Source organism: Pteronotus mesoamericanus, unplaced genomic scaffold (assembly GCF_021234165.1).
Source record: "Pteronotus mesoamericanus isolate MK-2021 breed Mesoamerican mustached bat unplaced genomic scaffold, CSHL_Meso_final scaffold_36, whole genome shotgun sequence".
In the NCBI taxonomy this organism is placed as follows: domain Eukaryota; kingdom Metazoa; phylum Chordata; class Mammalia; order Chiroptera; family Mormoopidae; genus Pteronotus; species Pteronotus mesoamericanus.
The window spans coordinates 10,589,542-10,607,250 of record NW_026555313.1 but is presented as its reverse complement, the minus strand read 5'-3'; the positions used below and the strand labels follow the sequence as shown (position 1 = coordinate 10,607,250).

Below are 17,709 nucleotides of genomic sequence, written 5' to 3'. Positions count from 1 at the left end.
TTCGCGTTTTCCAAACATACTTAGAAGTTACCTAGTCACTGAAATGAATTTTTTTTTAATTAAAATTGAATAAAATTCAGTTACTTGGTGGTGCTAGCCACATTTCAAGGGCCCATCGGACTAGTGGCAGCTGTAGTTGGACAGGTGAGTTCTAGAATAAGTGTGGGTCAAATCTCTAGCCTAAAATTAATATTAAAAACCACATCAATAAACAGATTATCAGGTTGGTAATGGGGTACTAGGATTAGGCATTTTAGATCACCTTCAATCTGTTTTGTGGGTCTGCATCCACTCAGACAAGATAGAGCTAGAAGTGAGGATATCTGGAAAAGGTCTTGCAAACAGCAAGGAGACTGATGTTAACTGGAGAAAGCTTCGAAAGTCCATGATGTAAAGCAGAAAGTTCATTCTAGGCCTTATCCCTATTATTGAAGCAAATAAATAGATTCAAGTGGTGAACATAATGGGGATAGTTTTCCTACTGACCACACTCACCCAAAAAACCATCCACGACACACAAAAAACAAAATTATAAAATACATGTTCTAATGTTTTTCCAACAAAATTTTATTTTTTGTTTTACTTAGGCAAAAGTATAGATATGCTTCATTCACAAAGTCTTATATAAAAATCGGAAAGACTAAACTGATCATTACATTTCAAAGAGACTATTTCATAAGTATTTCTTATTTTATCAAAGAGGGTTCCTCCAGGAATATCCATCAAGGATTCACCAATCATCCAGAATATTCCATTATTTATTTACTATATCTCTTTTGAATGTCTATTATATTCCAGGTGACCTGCTAGGCAAAGAAATTACAACAGTGAACTAGAAAGACCCACCCCCATGGGACAGTGATGAAGCTGTCAGAGGGAAGGTACTGAGTGTGATGGGAGCGCGCTGGAGTACAGTTGCCAGATTTACCAAATAAAAATACCGATGCCTAATATTGCATGGGACATGCTCATACTAAAAATTATTTATCTGAACATCAAACTTAGCTGAGCATCTTATCTTTTATTTCACAAACCTACATTAGAGGGACAGCTTGGAAGTGGAGGTAGAGTGAATGGAAAGAAAGGAAGACTTCCACCAGAAAATGCCTTCCAAAAGGAATCCCGAGCACAGCAGGGAAAAGGCCGCGAGAAATCATTCCGGGGGAAACAATGCAAACTTAAGTGCAAACTTAAGTCCCAAAGTAACTGTCAATCTAAGAACTGAAAGAGGCAAAGAAATTGTGGTAAAGAAAAAATGAAGAGGGAAGACGGGGGGATGTGGGTGAAAGATAAAGCCTGAGGGAAAAGCAGAAGACACTTTCATAAAGACTTTGTACTTTACCATAAGATGAGTGTGATTCCATTAAAGAACTTTAAGCAGCCTGTTCCGGCTACAGTGTGCAGGATGGACTACAGTCGAGCTGGCAAGGTACTGAGACCAGTAAGAAGGCTACTGCTGTAATTCGGGATCTCAACAGAAGCCTGAACAAAGGCAATGTGGGGAGGCAGACCCATTAGGAACACCATAACTAGAGATAGTAACGAAAGAGGCAACTGCAAACGGGAATAGAAAAGAGGACCTAGAGGGAGAAAAAGCAGGACAAGCATACATTATGGAAAACAATGAAGAAATAGTCGAGTCAAATGTTTCTTGAGGAGTCAATTAAGATAGGGACTGAGAAGTGATGCCTAGATTTAACTGTAGGAAAATCACCGGTGACCTTGAGAAGGGAAGCCTCAAGAAATGGGTGAGGCCATACTAGGTTACAGTTGTTTGAGAAGAAGGTGATGCTGTGCTAGGAACCGGCGGAAGCAACGCCAGGGTTCCACGTCCCCTTGGCCCGTTTAGAAGTTGAGGGTCAAGGACAAGAGTAGAGTTTGGAGCTGGAGCAAGCCAGTATCCCACAGTCTGTACAACGGAGCGGGCTGATCGTAAAGGTCCAATCCTTTCCCAGAGCACACTTGACTGACAGAGCTGGGCGCCAAAGACTGAGCGCATAGCGGGAGGCCGCGAATCACAAGGGGGAGGAATTCCAGGGCACTAACCCGGAACCGGTTTGGGACTCGACTCCCATTGTGAGGCCAGACCTGGGGCGGGCCGTCAGCCAGAAAGGCTTACCATCCGGACCAATAGACAAGCCTCATCGAAATAGCGGCAGCCGCGTCACCCAATAGGCGGTGGCAAGGGGGCGGGCGAGTAGGGGGGTGGGGAATCAATGAAGCATCTTTTTTTTCCCTATCCCTTTAGAGGCATCCGGGCGGTGGTGCCGTGGGGTCGCAGGTGTGCGGCTTTGTCCCAGAGGACGCGGCGGTTCCTTGGACGGTGGGTGCCCTCGCAGCGGGGAAGGTCCGGACGGGGTCAGCGGCAGGTGGCTGTCCCCCTACCCGCAACACCACTGCGGGCTCTGGCCCTGGCTCTGCGGCGTAGCTGGACTACAACGCTTGGGAGAAGTACCAGTCGGGGCTGCAGCCTGACCTGGGAGGGTGGGCAGGGCCCCGGACCCTGAAACAAGACTTCAGAAGTTTGCGGACACCTGATGGGGACTCTTAATTCGGTATTTAGAGAAAGGACTCCGCTTGCTGGTTGCCCCTTCTCCCACCAGGTGCAGCCGCAGCAGCAGCGTTGTGACCGAGTCAGGTGCGCTCCCCCTGCTCGCTGCTCCTGGGAGGCCTCCTGGGAATTCAGTTTTCCTGGATTCCTCCTAGGGATTGTGGCTGGGCTGTCCGAAGAGAAGCAGCAAGGAGGGAATGAAGAATGATTTATTAATCTAGTAACTGGCGACCTTAAGTAAACTTTATTTACCTACCACAGGTTTTACGAAAGAGCATTTTATTAGGCAGGGAAGTTAATTTCCTGTAACAGCGATTTTCAACCTTTTTCATCTCATGGCACACATAAACTACTAAAATTCTGCTGTAAATCAAAAGTATATTTTTTGCTCACCTGACCAGAAAAAAATAGGTATAATTTTGATTTGTTCACACCAGACGACTGTCGTGTTACTATTATTCATTTTTGTTACAGGCTAAGGGAAAAGAGTTCAGTGCCCTTGATTGCATATTCAAGTATTGCATGTTTTAAATATTCTCACCATACACCAGTGTCCCAGCACACAGATTAAAAGTTGCTGTCCTATGAGAATATAGGTGGCGGGGGGAAACTCACAGATTTTGTGATGCTTTTCTTGAATAGCCTAATGAATTTGCTCCCCTGCTCCCCAGTTTTTTTGGACCCAGAATTTACTGCCTAATTTTACTCATCTTTTAATTGTGTCTTATTATGCAATATTTAGGAACTTCATTCTCCAGTGTTAGTCCTTGAAAAAAAATTGCCCAGTTATATAAATGCCGTTGGCGGTACATCATCTTCATAAGGATTACGTAAGTGAACTACTTATTATACTCACATGCAATCAGTAAAGAATGATTGTGAGATAGGATTAGGGAAAATGGCTGTTCTCTGTGATAGGGCATGTAAGATCTATAAATTTTTAGCCTTTGCAACTACCTTCTGTAAAGGTGGGGACAACCACCAATATAAAAGGGATAGTATTTTATATCTAAAAGAGGATCTTTTCACATTTTATGAGGCATTATATCCCCAGCACCAAGAATATGTGCCTGGCATATAGTAGGAGCTCAACAAATAATTTGAGTAAAATATTGGGTAAGAGATGACAGAAAACCCAAGCTCTGTTTTATTAGTACCAAAAGGTAAAGAAGAGGATAGGAAAAATGCACATTCCTGGAAATAAAGGTTCATTTCTATCCCTGCAAGCATAGCTACCAAATTTAAGCTCAAAGTGCATTAATTTTGATACTTTTCTAACATCAGTCAGAAGCTGTCAAAGGAGTTTTACACAATTAAGCCATGACTGATTAGAAATCGAAGATACAACCTAATATCACTTTCAGTGAGGTGAAAACTCTGTGTTAAAGTACATTTGGTCAATGCAATAATCCAGCAGTTTAGCATAGAATAGGCAGGGACAAAGGGATACCACTTTTGTGAGGCAGAGGTATGGAGTTACAAATTGTTGGAAAAAATAGGACATGCAAATAACAATGACTGCGACCAAAATTTAAAAAATGTTTACTCAGGCATAGTTTTAAGAGGACTGTTACTCCTTCCAGGTACCAGTCAGTTCACCACATTCCAATTACTAAATCTCATAGTCTAAGAGCAGCAAAATCTAATGATGGGTATCTGCATAAATTAGGAATCTCTTGACAACTGTAATATCATTTTATATAATTTTTGTGTTGTTATAGTAACATTGCTTCCATATAGAAGGTAATCTGCTTGAATTTTCACAGATATATTTGACTCTTGTAGTAAGTTTTCTACCAGCAAATTAAAGATAGGCTGACATTTGCCCCCAACCTAGTTTCTCCCCTTTATTACTACCTCTCATTAATCTATTTGTTTTATAAGATCCAAATCAAATGTTGATTTCTTCTGACAACATCCTTGATCCCACCAAAAGTTTGTACTTTATTTAACACCAGTGTATTTTGTTAGTACTTCTCTTGTTGCACTTTTCATATATTCACATTATTTATTCAGTAAAGATATATTCACTTACTGTATCCAAACACTTTACTAGGAAATGGATAATGGCTGGTATTTGTTGAGGACTTACTATATCTTAGGCATTGTGAGATTCTTAATTGGATTAAGAATATATGGGTTAAATAAAATATGTTAAAAGTAATTCCACCTTTTGTTTTTGCTTTACTGTGGCTGCTAGAAAAACTTTAAATTATCAATACATATGTGGGTCACATTTTTCTATGGATAGAGCTGTACTATTGTAGATCCTTGTTGCTCAGGGTATAGTTCAAGGACTGGCAACATCAGCATCAGGCGGGAGTTTGTCAGAAATGTAGAATTGCTGGCCCCGCTCCAGACCTGTTGAATCTCAATCTCATTTTAAGAAGAGCTCCAGGCAGTTCATAAACATAAAGTTTGAGAGATGCTGCTCTACCAATTATCTTCAGAATTTCATAATTTTTCTTCATTTCTTGATTATTTTTTATTGTAGAGGCTGGTAAGTTTTTACTTTCATGATTTCCTCATTGACTCTTCATTTCCTTTATAGAATCATTCATAGACATTTCATTTTTCTGTTTTCAATGAATTCTTTCACTTCTGTATATTTTTACATCTCTACATTTCAGCAGTCACTGCTTTTTTGGTTGCATATGTGAATGAAATTGATATGTATTCATGTAATATGTAATACATGATGTGTGTTCATAAGTACATGCATGCTATTATAAATGTATGATTTTCTGGAATCCCAGAAAATTATTAATATTACATTGGTGGTAGAAATTTCCTTTGTTTTGTACCTTTATATAGGTTTTCTAACCACATATGTATATTTTGCTTTTTTTAAGTCAACAAAGTTTGGGTATTTGTGGGACTTTAAAAAATGTATTTTTCTGTAATACAAATCCTCATAAGTATAACATAATTTTAACATAATGTTAATCACCTGAAAGTAAAATAAAACCATTGTGCTGTCGCCTAACAAACAGCTACATGGCTGAGACAGAAATGACTGTGCATGAGATCCCTAGAGCTGGTGATTGGGCAGAACCTGTTGCAGAGCATAGTGTATCCTGTCTGTAAATGTTCCTAAGTTGAAAATTGAGCTTCTTTGATAGTGTACACACACACATAGACATACATACTCCCTTTCTGACTTTGTTGGCTTGCGCATTAACTAGCATTTACACGGCAATAATGTTGCAATAAGCCATATTCACACTCTCATGTGGATTTATCGCATATATTCCATTATGTAGCAGTTTATTCATCTAGTCCCCTGTTGATGAATATTTGTACTTCTACCATGCTTTTGCCTTAAAAATATGATAGTGCTTTGTAAATGATTCAATAAACTAAATAGTCTGAGACCTTTTCTATGTTTTGGAAACAAAAAGTCATCTTTATACAGAGTATTTAATTTGATATGTAATTTGATATAACTTGCACTCTTTTATTTTTAAGGACATCTAACTTGCTGATTCCATTTAAAAATGTATCTAATAACCTGCCCATCATTGACCATACTGCCTAAGTAACAATATAACTCGTTTACTTAAAACTTTTTTCAGATTTTGTATAATTTGTTGACTGTTATGTTCTTCAGCATCATTATAGGGTGGGTAGGTTACCTAAAGTTTTTACTTTATCTTCATAAGCTGTTTCTTGCCTGTATCAACTTGGGATGCCTTTTAAAGCATATGTTTTGCCCATAGAAGTTTCAGTTTTGCTATCTTACCTTCCTTGAGTTATTTTGTTTCACATTCTACTCTTTCCCATCCCCCAGTCACCTTCTTATTTTAAGTTATATTTTTACCTCCTCCTTTTTAGGCATAGTGTTAGGTATTGAACGTACTGTCCTTGGGCTGTCTATCTCAGATCCACATAGTGGTGGAGCAGTTGGTTGAGCAAGCAAAAAGTCAAATTTTGACTTAAGTAATTCTTTGAGGTATGCTGCAACATAGATACTAACAAAAAGCACATGTGGGCTGGTTTAATTATTTATAAATCATTTTGCTTAAGTTCTTTTTATATGTGGCTTATAAACATTGTATCTCCTGAGTATTCTATGGTCTCCTGTGAAAGAAAGGGGAATACTTATGCAGCCCATTTGATCACTTGCATTATAATACATAAGGAATGTTAGGCCAGAGTGCCAGTGAAATGTGCTCCTTTAAAATTACAAATCTTCGAGAATGTTCACGAAGTTGACTTGGGATCAGATGTTAAAACATTGAACATTCTTAATTTTCATTAGGTAATATTTGAGATGTGCAAAAATAATTAGCTGTAAGTGTGCTAGTAAACCAGTGCCCTGACCACTGAACAAAATAAATTCTAGTATGTAACACTTGTCCATTTCTGTGGTGTAAATACAGCCATCTTGGCCAGTTTCTATAGCTTCCAACATGACATCATCGAATGTGGAGTTGGGAAAGGATGTGCACAGTTGGCTTTTGCCAGGTCACACCAGCAGGTTCCAACATACCCTTAATTATTGCATATGTGTTATGAAGCATAAAAGACCCATGGATCTGCCACTTGTCTTAAGAACTAAACCAATAACAATAATACCAATATTATTGTGACCTTTCTGTTTCCTTTGTCAAAACTGTTTAAAGAGTTTGCCTTTGATGCAATAATCGCAAACTTAACATTACTTGCTTAGAGTGTGCCAAGAACTATTCTCTATATTTTAGTAAATCTGTTAATCCACAGTGTCTTTGTGAAGTGACACTGTTATTTTACAAATGAAATTGCACATAGGGAGGTTAAGTCACTAAGACCATACAGTTAGGATATGGAGAGCCAGGTGTCTAACTCAGGAAGTCTAACTTTGTGCTCATAGCTGCTACTACACACACTGTCTCTTTTGATGCTTTTAATTTATGAATACCTTTGCTTAATAGTCTACTGCCAAGAGGCTTATATTTGACTATAAGGTTAGTATTTACCTAAGAAGATCAAAAGTGCGGCCACTGATTATATGTTCCAGTTTAGTGGATTTCAATTTTATTAAATATCTTTTGGGAAATTTTGGAAGTCTATATTAGAATTAGTTTGCTTGCAATTTTTTTGTGCATGCTTTGCTCTTTTTATGGGAGTGTGAAATTCACAATGATTTTTTGAAAATTCATTTTCTCCTCTTTAGAAGCTTTACTTCTCTCTGACCCTCACTTCAGCAGCAAGAGGCAGTTCAGGAGATGGTTATGCCACATGAATGATTGGAAACAAAAAAGATAGTGATGTGCATATTTTTGGTGAAGTTATTAAATACCCAATCAGTTAAAGATGACTGGGATCTTTAAAAGGAAAAATTGTATAAAAATTTAGTGAAATCATATAAAATACCTTTTTATTTGAGTTTAGAAATAAGGAATTGGCATCCATTTTTAAGTCCTAAACAGAAAAGGCTCAAACAATGGTAAGAAATATTTATGCATTTTTCAATTAAATTTAGTTAGCCTCACTCACTTGATATATTTTGCTTCAGTAGACGATACTATTTGAATTGCCAATTACTAGGGAAATATTTTTGACATTGATAAAAATTTTAAATTGATACTAAAGTATGTAAGAGAAGAAACCATGACAAAGTGAAACCTAACTGGCTGAAGCTTTGAGGTGTTTTTCTGCCTATATAAATAACGATCTAAACCTTCCACAGATATAAGAATCTGCTGTTTTTGAACATTTCTACTAAAAGACTTGAATCTCAAAACTTGGCAACACATTTCTAAGATTTAGCAATCATACGCTGCATATAAAGTGGAAGGAGATATAACCTAAGGGAACATGGATGTAAGTTCTATCATTTAACTGGCTGTGTAGTGCGCAAAGTATTTAACTTCTCTGAATTTTATAAGTAAAAATGCTGGTATCTCATGTTCAGTGCCATGGTGGGGATTGACAGGACATGAAGCTTAGCGGAGTTTTGGTATTTTTTCTTCATGGTGGTAGGAAATGTTTATGCTCACGCAGTGATGGAGCTGGAAGGGCCTTTAGCAGTCTCGTCCTCCCCTATTTTGTAGGGGAGGAAAAGTCAGCTGTATCACAGTGGTCAGTCAGTGAATCTGAAGTCAAAAACACGACTTGTGTACATAACCTTTACTCTTTCTGAGCCCTTGTCTCCCATCACCTACTTATAAAATCTTTCTAAGGAAAAGACTCACTTAAACATCTTTTCCAACTTCATACTCTTCCTTCTCCTAAGGCAAAGGCTCGATAAGAGAAAAACTACATCTTCCATCACCACCGTAATGAAGGATTTGGGCTGTGCTACAGATTCTGCCCATCAGATGCATTTGTTTCAGACCTGAAATCAAATTGTCCGAGAGAGTTAGGTGTGTTGAGCCTTACGCTGCGGTGGGTCTAGCACAGTGGTTCTCAAATTTAGCAAGCATTAGAATCATCTGGAAGGCTTATTGAAGCACAGATTAGTATACTAGGTCCTACCCCTAGAGTTTCTGATTCAGTTGGTCTGGGGCAGACCTGAAAAGCTTATCTTTCTTAACAAGTTTCAGGTGCATATACCCTTTTTGATGCTTTGACAGCATGGGTTCTGGAAACTGGAGAAGCATTCTGTCTTGCATCCATCTAAGAGAAATGTATACAAGAGGATCTTTCCCATTCAGAATTTATATTAAAATTTTGACATGAATATTTTAAAATTAATTTCATAGAGTCTCTAAGTATAGTTACTTGCTTATATCATGATCCTCAACTCTGCTATTAAAATGGCCTAGGCCAGACCGGGTATCCAACCCGTGGCCCACAGGCCATATGCAGCCCAGGATGGCTTTGAGTGCGGCCCAACACAAAATCGTAAATTTACTTAAAATACCAGCCGCCACCCCCGCATTTGTTTTCGTTAGTATTTAATATGTAGCCTCAGACAGCTCTTCCAGTGTGGCCCAGAGATGCTAAAAGGTTGGACAGCCCTGGTAGGACATTATAAAATACTGAGAAGTTCTTCAAAGAAAGGCAAATAATTAAAAAGGATTAATTGGAAACAAATAATAGCATTCAACTTTGGTGGTAGGATCTTTGGCTTAGGTGGTTTGAATGGAAGAGCGGGGAGGACTTGGTGAGCATTGAGGGACAGAATTTCAGTGGCAAACCATGAAATTGTGTATTGGTCTCCACAAGGTTTAAGAATATATATATATATATATATATATATATATATATATATATATATATTCCCCCCGCCCCGCCCCGGTGATCTTTTAGGTGGGGTGGCTGGGCGAAATCCTTGCCATTTTTATGTTACCCCTTTAATTCTGTTGTTTCCTTACAAATCTTTTATTGTTTCGGGAAATTTTATTCCAAGCTTAGAGTTTATGTGTAGGCTTAACCTAAAAATGAGTTTTTAATTATTTAGGAAATAATAAAATATAAGCAATTGTCATTTCTTTGATCAAATTACATTGCTTAAAGTTGTTTCTAAATTTTATTGATTTTGTAGCACAGCCTGTCAATGTTCCTCTAATATTATTCTACAGAGTCTGAATTTTTCTTTTTGATGTCTCAAACTAGTGGTCATTTTGGCAAAGTGACCCATTCCTTGGTTAAAAAATTATGCTGTGCCTGCCAGTGTGCCAGAAACTCTGCTAGGCTCCAGGGAGATGCTGGTGAGCAGAAACTTTGCCACCCTCATGGAACTTCTAGCTCAGTGGGGGGGGAGAGAGAGACTCTTGGCTCTGTCAGCACAAGTGTAACATTTAGACTAGGAAAAGAAAGGCAGGTTTGTAGTCCTAGCTTTTGTTAGAATGATTCGACTTGTCAGGAAAGGCCACCCTGAGGAAAGGACGTCTAACCTGGGAGCTGAAGCATGAGGAGGAACTAGTAGGCCAAGAAGAGAGCAGTCCAGTTCCTAGGCAGAGGGAACAGTGTGCACAAATGCCCGGAAGAGGGAAAGGGCTGGACAAGAGTGAGCGACCAGAAGGCCAGAGTAGTTGGAATAGAGAGGATCGACTGGGGAGAGTAGGGTGGGAGAAGGAGCTGGAGAAGTGGGACGTAGATTAAGAGTGAATATTGGCACCTAGTTAGGAATTATTACAGCAGCTCAGGTGAGAAAATGATGGTGCTGGCAGGGCCAGAAATAAATGCAGGTAGTTTTGAGCCACGTTTAGAGGCATATATATATATATATCCCTGGCTGGTGTGGCTCGTTAGTTGGGCATTGTCCTGCAAAGTGAAAGGTCTCTGGTTCAGTTCCTGATTAGGGCACAAGCTTAAGTTGTGGGTTCTGTCCCTGGTTGGGTCACATACAAGAGGCAACCAACTGATGTTTCTCTCCCTCTTTTTCTCCCTTCTCCTCTCTCTAAAAAATAAAATAGTTTTTAAAATTATGCATATAGCTTATTAGGTTGAGGGACATTGCAGAAGTTACAGGTTGATTTACTTTTACTTTTTTCCCTTTAGGAATTATCCAGCCTGCTTTTGCTACTAATGAACTGAAAACTCTGACTTAAACAAAGTGCCAACAAGGGATTGTCCTTGATTTTTGTGCTTTTTAGCATTCCTCAAATTCTTGTCACATCTTCTCTTACAGTAAAAAAAAAACCCCAAAAACCAAAAAAAAAACTACATTTAAGTTAGAAAAATGAAGCAGTTGAAAAGGAAAAGGAAAAGCAATTTTAGTGTTCAAGAAACTCAGACTCTTTTGAAGGAAATCACAAAAAGGAAAGAAGTCATTTTTTCCAAGCAGCTCAACACAACAATTAACGTGATGAAGCGCATGGCTTGGGAGGAGATTGCACAGTGTGTAAATGCGGTGGGAGAAGGAGAGCAGAGGACAGGGACAGAAGTGAAAAGGAGGTACCTTGACTGGCGAGCACTTATGAAAAGAAAGAGGATGAAGGCGAACATTAAGCTGGTTGGTTCTGGGTTTCCCCTTCCCTCATCCGATTTAGATGACTCTCTTACCGAAGAGATAGATGAAAAGATTGGATTCCGAAATGATACAAATTTTGATTGGCAAAATGTGGCAGATTTTAGGGATGCAGGTGGATCCTTAACCGAGGTCAAAGTGGAAGAGGAAGAGAGAGATCCCCAGAGTCCTGAAGTAAGTAAGAGCCCTTTTATTCATTTAATATCTTCAGTTCTGATTTGTTAGTTAATTGTAGCGCAGGAGCAGTTAAGAAGTTCCGAGATTTTGAGGCTAACTTAAAACTAGCATGTAAAGTCATTCCATTTTTCTTTTTATCATTGATCTCTTTTCACCTAAATATACTTCTCTTGATACTATGTTAGTGACATCAGCTGATTCATTGTAAATATTCCAAATTCAAAGTTCATGGTTTTATATCCTCAATACAAAAAAGATTTTAAGAAATATTTAAACAACCATGAAATAGAAATAATACTGTAAATTGCTTTTCTCTCTCTTTGTTTTTTTTTTAGTTTGAAATTGAGGAGGAAGAAGAAATACTGTCATCAGTCATACCAGATTCCAGGAGGGAAAATGAACTTCCTGATTTCCCCCACATTGATGAGTTTTTTACTCTAAACTCAGCACCGTCAAGGTCTGCCTATGATGAGCCCCATTTGCTTGTAAACATAGAGAAACAGAAACTAGAGTTGGAAAAACGACGGCTGGATATTGAAGCTGAGAGGCTGCAGGTAGAAAAGGAACGGCTGCAGATTGAGAAAGAGAGGCTGCGGCATTTAGACATGGAGCACGAGCGGCTTCAGCTGGAGAAGGAGCGACTGCAGATTGAGAGAGAGAAGTTGAGGTTACAGATAGTCAACTCAGAGAAACCATCTTTGGAAAATGAACTTGGTCAAGGAGAAAAGTCCTTACTTCAGCCACAGGACATAGAAACAGAGAAGTTAAAACTTGAGAGAGAACGCTTACAACTGGAAAAAGATAGGCTGCAGTTTTTGAAATTTGAATCGGAGAAGCTGCAGATTGAAAAGGAACGCTTACAAGTAGAGAAAGAGAGACTTCGAATTCAGAAGGAAGGACACTTGCAGTGATTTCTCTAGGTCTCTGTTAGCAAATGTTTGTAATCCACAGGTTTTTCTCAATATCAGATAACATGAAAATGGTTGCAGGATTAGCTGTTTTTTTCCCTTGTTTAATGTCGGTGTTTTCAGTAGGAAAAGATAGTTATATGTGGGTAACTATATATTTAAGTAGTATATTATATAAAAATTATGTGCCCTAGCGTAAACAGTATAGCAGGAGCTATTGTGCTATGCTCCTTATATTAGTAAAATTACATAAGCGTGTATAATCTGTGCACTCAGAGTTTACAATTATATCTGTAAAATTCAAGCTCAGTGATTCTCAACTGGGGGCTGAGTTTGGAGACATTTTTGGTTTCAACACTGGTATGTGGTGGGTAGAGGCCCGGAGTGTCCGCATCCGGCAGCTCACGGAATAACCCCTGCAAAAAATTGTCCAACCAAAAGTGTCAGTATTACTGAGAGTGAGAAACCCTACCCCGGCCTGACTGTGCACCTTGATAGCTTTGTTTTACAGTTTCAGAATATTAAAACCTCAGATATTTATGTGGGTCGTTAACTTAAATGGCCAAAAAAACTTTATGAAACATTACTGTGTAGTAGATAGAATTTAGGAAGTGGTGAAGATGATAGGTATTTTATTTCCATGTGTCTATCTATAACCCAATTCAGAAAACAATACAGGGAACATCAGAAACTGTCCAGAATGAGTCACTTTGAAAAGCAGTTCATTCCTCTGACTATGGATGTTTTGGAAGCAACCCACTTTTTGGGCTTTAGGTCCCTTTCTTCTTGGAATCCATTTTCATAGCTTAGATATAAAACTTGTCATTTCAACTGTGTACTGAAATCTTCGGGTAAGTGCATGGATTGAAGCTAGTGAAAATGATATGAAAATGGTACTAATACTCCATGAGCTTAACTCAACGAGTGGTTGTTTGATTTCTAAGGTACATAATAGCAGCTGTTTGGGAATGGGGGTGGGGGGAGAATGTCCTGAATCATGATGATGATGATGATGAAATAATGACGGTAGTAGCTGTGTGTTATGAATTAGGGAAACATCGTGCACTATCTGACCTAATCTGTAGAGCAATTCTTGGGAATAGTACCTAATACTATTCCTTAAATTGGGGCTCAGAGAAGTCGCATAGCGAATCTCATATATTGTGTATTCTGTCTTTGCCCCTTCCTGAGGAAGTTTTTATCTTCAGTCTATCGATATGTATTCTGAGACCGAGGACTTGCTTAACCTGGTGATTTGCCTTCAGTCCCCTGAAGGTGCTTTTTCCACAATACAGGTGATTCTAATGCACACGAAAGTTGAGAATCACTGCAGGATCACTTTGTATTTTCTGATTTCCAGGGCTGATATGTATGTAGCTTTAATACATTTCTTCTGTTGACAGATACTACCTTGATTCTGCATTTGTTCATTGTTAATTTAAGAATGTCTTGAAATCATGTGATATTGGAGTATGGGTATACAAGGAAAAAATACACATCTGTTTAGTTACCTTGACTTTGAAATAGTGTTATTTTTTTATAACTGAAATAAATGCTTCTACTCTAGAAATAAAATTTGCCTACACTAACTGTCTGAAGGCCTATTTCAAGTGAAGCTGTGGGCTGTGAGTGTTGAGGTTATCAAGCCTGGAAGGGAGCCTTGTCATTGTGAATGGGGTAGGGGACATAACATTTGTGTTAGGCATTAGGCTGTGTGCTTTTCATACATTATTTTATTTGATCCTCAGAACAGCCCTTGAGCCAAGTCATCTTATGCCTACTTTTATAAGAAAGGAAACAGTGCCTTGTTAATTAACTAAATGCCTGAAAAATGACATCAGTCCTGATCCAATATTTCAGTATAAGAACTCTAAGGAGAAGTAGTGAAAACTTGTCGGTGTAGTTAGATGTAGCTTTGCTACTTACTACTTGTGAAAGTCATTTAACTTGCCCTGTGATTTGATTTCCTCATCTATAAAATGGGTTTACTGGTACCTGGCCTACCTATGCTTCGTAGTCTTTTTTGCTTTCCTTATTCTACTCAAGTTGTTCATCAAGTCCTGTCTTGTCTTCTTTTGATGGTCCCACCTCACATGTAGTCCTTAGCATGGTGGCATTTTCAAGGCGTATTTCAGCAGCCGTCTGTCTCTCAGTTCCTTTCTTCCTATTCCTCCCAGTTTGCCACTTTCCAGAATAGATATCCCTCAAGTACTGCTTTTATTATGCCATGAGAATAAACAGCATGAAGAAGTGGGAGAGGAGCAGAGCATTGGAAAGATGGCAGGTCCAGCCCCAGCTCCACTTTAGCAGCTGGGTGATGTGGGACCATCGGTGTCTCTGAGCCTCATTGTTCTTGTCTCTGTTACATTGAATATGTATATGCCCTGCTTAACTCTTACCATGTATGGAATAATAACATTAAGAAAATGCAGTTTAAAACTAGAAAGCATCTTAAAGATACGACAGATGTGTCCTACCTGAAATTAGTTTCCCATTTCCTTTTGTATCAAGTGTAAAGTCCTGCTTTGTTTAAGATTTTCTTTACCAACATAATTAAATGTTTGTCAAGCTGCTCTCCAAATACTCCACTAATTTTTCTTCCCTTTGTCTTTGATCCTGTTGCTTTCATCCTTGACCTTTCCATTTTCTATCTTAGCGTGAAAATCAGCAAAGCAAAGCTTTTTCAGATCCAGGGACTTCATCATTTCTACCATTCTCTACCATAGTTTAAAAATATTAAAATGAATTCTGCTGAATAAAATTGGAATATTTTATCATATAAAACTGGCATTATGTCTTTCAAAGTCTCCTTGGAGAACTTTTGAAATGTTAAAATCAATGTCAGTCTGCTCAGTTTATGAGTCACTCCCCACTTGTCTGAACACTGCTCCTAAACCTTCGCAGTGGGCTGTGGCAGCCACGTGTGTATTGTGTGAATCTGACCCTTCGGATGTACTGTGTCCACTTGCACCAGAAGTGAACTTGGCGTGGCCTTGCATTCTCTGAGGTAACTACCATTTGGAGGATTCTCTTTCCCGTTAAAGATGATCTATGTCATGACCCAGATCTCATGTTTCTTTTGATGATTCTACATATAAAAAGAGTAACAAAGATTTTAATTCATATATATTCACTATGTACTCTGGTGCCCTCCTATGAGACTCAGGATGAGTTGTTGAGTTTAGGTTCTCTTTGCTTTCTATGCTATTTCCAGATCTTTGCTCCTTCATTCCTTTATGAAAGAAAAAATACCCTGCACCTTTGAGGTGCACCCCCAAAGTCACTGTATTCATTCTTTTTATTACTCTTAGCTGCACATTCATTCATTGACTTATCGGCCTACCATTGCTCATCCTAAGAAGTTCCCAGGCAATTGTAGTGTCCAAGTGAAGAACCCTGAAAGCTTTGGCCACTTAGTTCTGTGTTTTCGTCACCAGTTCCAATTCTTCCACTTCATCTTAATCACTTGTCTGTCTCAGTATTCTGGGTCCAGCCACCTCTCCTCTGTAATAACTAATTCAAACACTAACTCAGTGACCGCAATCTCTAATCCAGCTTGCTGCAAGTGTTTATCATCCTCAGCACTTGAGTCCAATTCCCCGTCCAATTTCTCCTCTCACAAATGTTTTTCCCCCCAGCTCCGATTCCGTGACCACCATTTCACTCACATACCCAGGCAGATTGGTGACACTGAATTCACAACCCCTTCTGAGCTCTCAACACTGCCTGCCAATCCTACTCTGGTTCTTTACCCTCTTCCACTCTCCAAAACCATGTGCTCTGGGTTAAACTGTATCTTCCAAAAAGACTTGTTGAAATTGGAACATCAGGTACTTGTGAATGTAATGTTATTTGGAAATAGTATTTATGGATGTAATCAATACTGGGTTAGGGTGGAACCTAAACCCGACAACTGTTATCTGTATGAGAGGGAGAGATTTGGATATGGTAATACACACAGAGGAGGACCTTTGAAGCTAGATTTAGAGATTGGAGGGATGCAACTAAAAGCCAAGGAATGCCCTTGCTGGAAACTACCAGAAGGTAGGAGAGAGGCATGGGACAGATTCTCCTTCAGCATCTTGAACTGTGAAGTTCCTAAACCAAGTTAACAAAAAACTAAGCATCACACTTACTGAATCAAAATGGGATAGGATTCAACAATCCATATTTTAGGTAGGTTCTTCAGGTGATTCTCATGCACACTAAGGTTTGGAAACTATAGCTCTATAATTTTTACCTAGATGCTCAGCCATTCCAATGGCTTCCATTACTATATGTATACTGACTCTCAAAGTCAAACCTCTAACCCAGATTTATACTCTGTTCTTTTCAAATGTTTCACAGACACCTCAAAGTCAATGCATCCAACCTGGAACTAATTAAATGATAGCATCCTTCTCCCAGGGCTTCAAGCTAGAAGCCTGACTTTCATCTTTGACTCATCCCTGATTTTCACACAGAAATCCAATCATTCATGGTTGTCTTGTGTATTTTACCTCTAATAATTTTTTATTCTGTACACTTTCATTTCCATTGTCAACATATTATCCCAAATTCAACATTGTTTCACTTGAACTAATGCATACTCCCAATCCTTCATTCCCAGTTAAGGAGATGATTTGTATTAATACAAATTTGGGTGTTACTTAGTAATGGATGATACATCTGTTTCACCTATATTTTGTATCACTTAGGATAACTTCAACTCCAATTAAGTAGAAAAATAACCTTATATGGCTCAAATGATAAGGTAATTTATGATTCTATAAAAAGCCCAAGGTTCGATGGTTCCAGAGCTGTTTGGTGTGGCAGCTCCTCATGAAGGAACAGCATCTGTCTGTCTGCTGGAGGACCACTGCAGTCTTGTTGTAGAGTGTGGCGTTCCTTATAGCCCCTGAAGAATGCAAAACATGGGCTGCATGACAGGGCAGCCCATGTGCTGGAAGGAGAACCACAGACCGGTGGGCAATGACCGGAAATGCCACAGATGAGATGACTTCTCTATATGCGTTACTGAAATCACTAAGGATGGTGACAAGAATGTCAAGGAAGGGTAGAAAGTCAGGGGCTAAAATACCTCTTGAATACATGAGAAGCAGCCAGGAAGGTGGTGGTCAATTGCAATAAATGGAGGTAAAGATGGTATAATCTTAAGGCGTGTGCTCCAGTGG

At 38.9% G+C, this 17,709-nt stretch overlaps 1 protein-coding gene across 3 annotated transcripts; it reads left to right on the top strand.

Annotated features, from left to right (window-relative positions):
- The first annotated feature begins 2,254 nt into the window (after window positions 1-2,254).
- Window positions 2,255-13,487, top strand: MSANTD4 (Myb/SANT DNA binding domain containing 4 with coiled-coils). 3 transcript variants are annotated; one of them, XM_054592551.1, is made up of 4 exons: window positions 2,268-2,323; window positions 3,294-3,381; window positions 10,982-11,624; window positions 11,963-13,487. In XM_054592551.1, exons 3-4 carry the CDS (start codon window positions 11,163-11,165, stop codon window positions 12,536-12,538), a joined length of 1,038 nt encoding a protein of 345 aa, XP_054448526.1. In that variant the 5' UTR covers window positions 2,268-2,323; window positions 3,294-3,381; window positions 10,982-11,162; the 3' UTR covers window positions 12,539-13,487. The 3 variants fall into 3 exon arrangements, with proteins under 3 accessions (XP_054448527.1, XP_054448526.1, XP_054448528.1); XM_054592552.1 differs by lacking the exon at window positions 3,294-3,381 and having other exon boundaries at window positions 2,255-2,323; XM_054592553.1 differs by lacking the exons at window positions 2,268-2,323; window positions 3,294-3,381 and adding an exon at window positions 8,279-8,356.
- The last annotated feature ends 4,222 nt before the right edge of the window (window positions 13,488-17,709 follow it).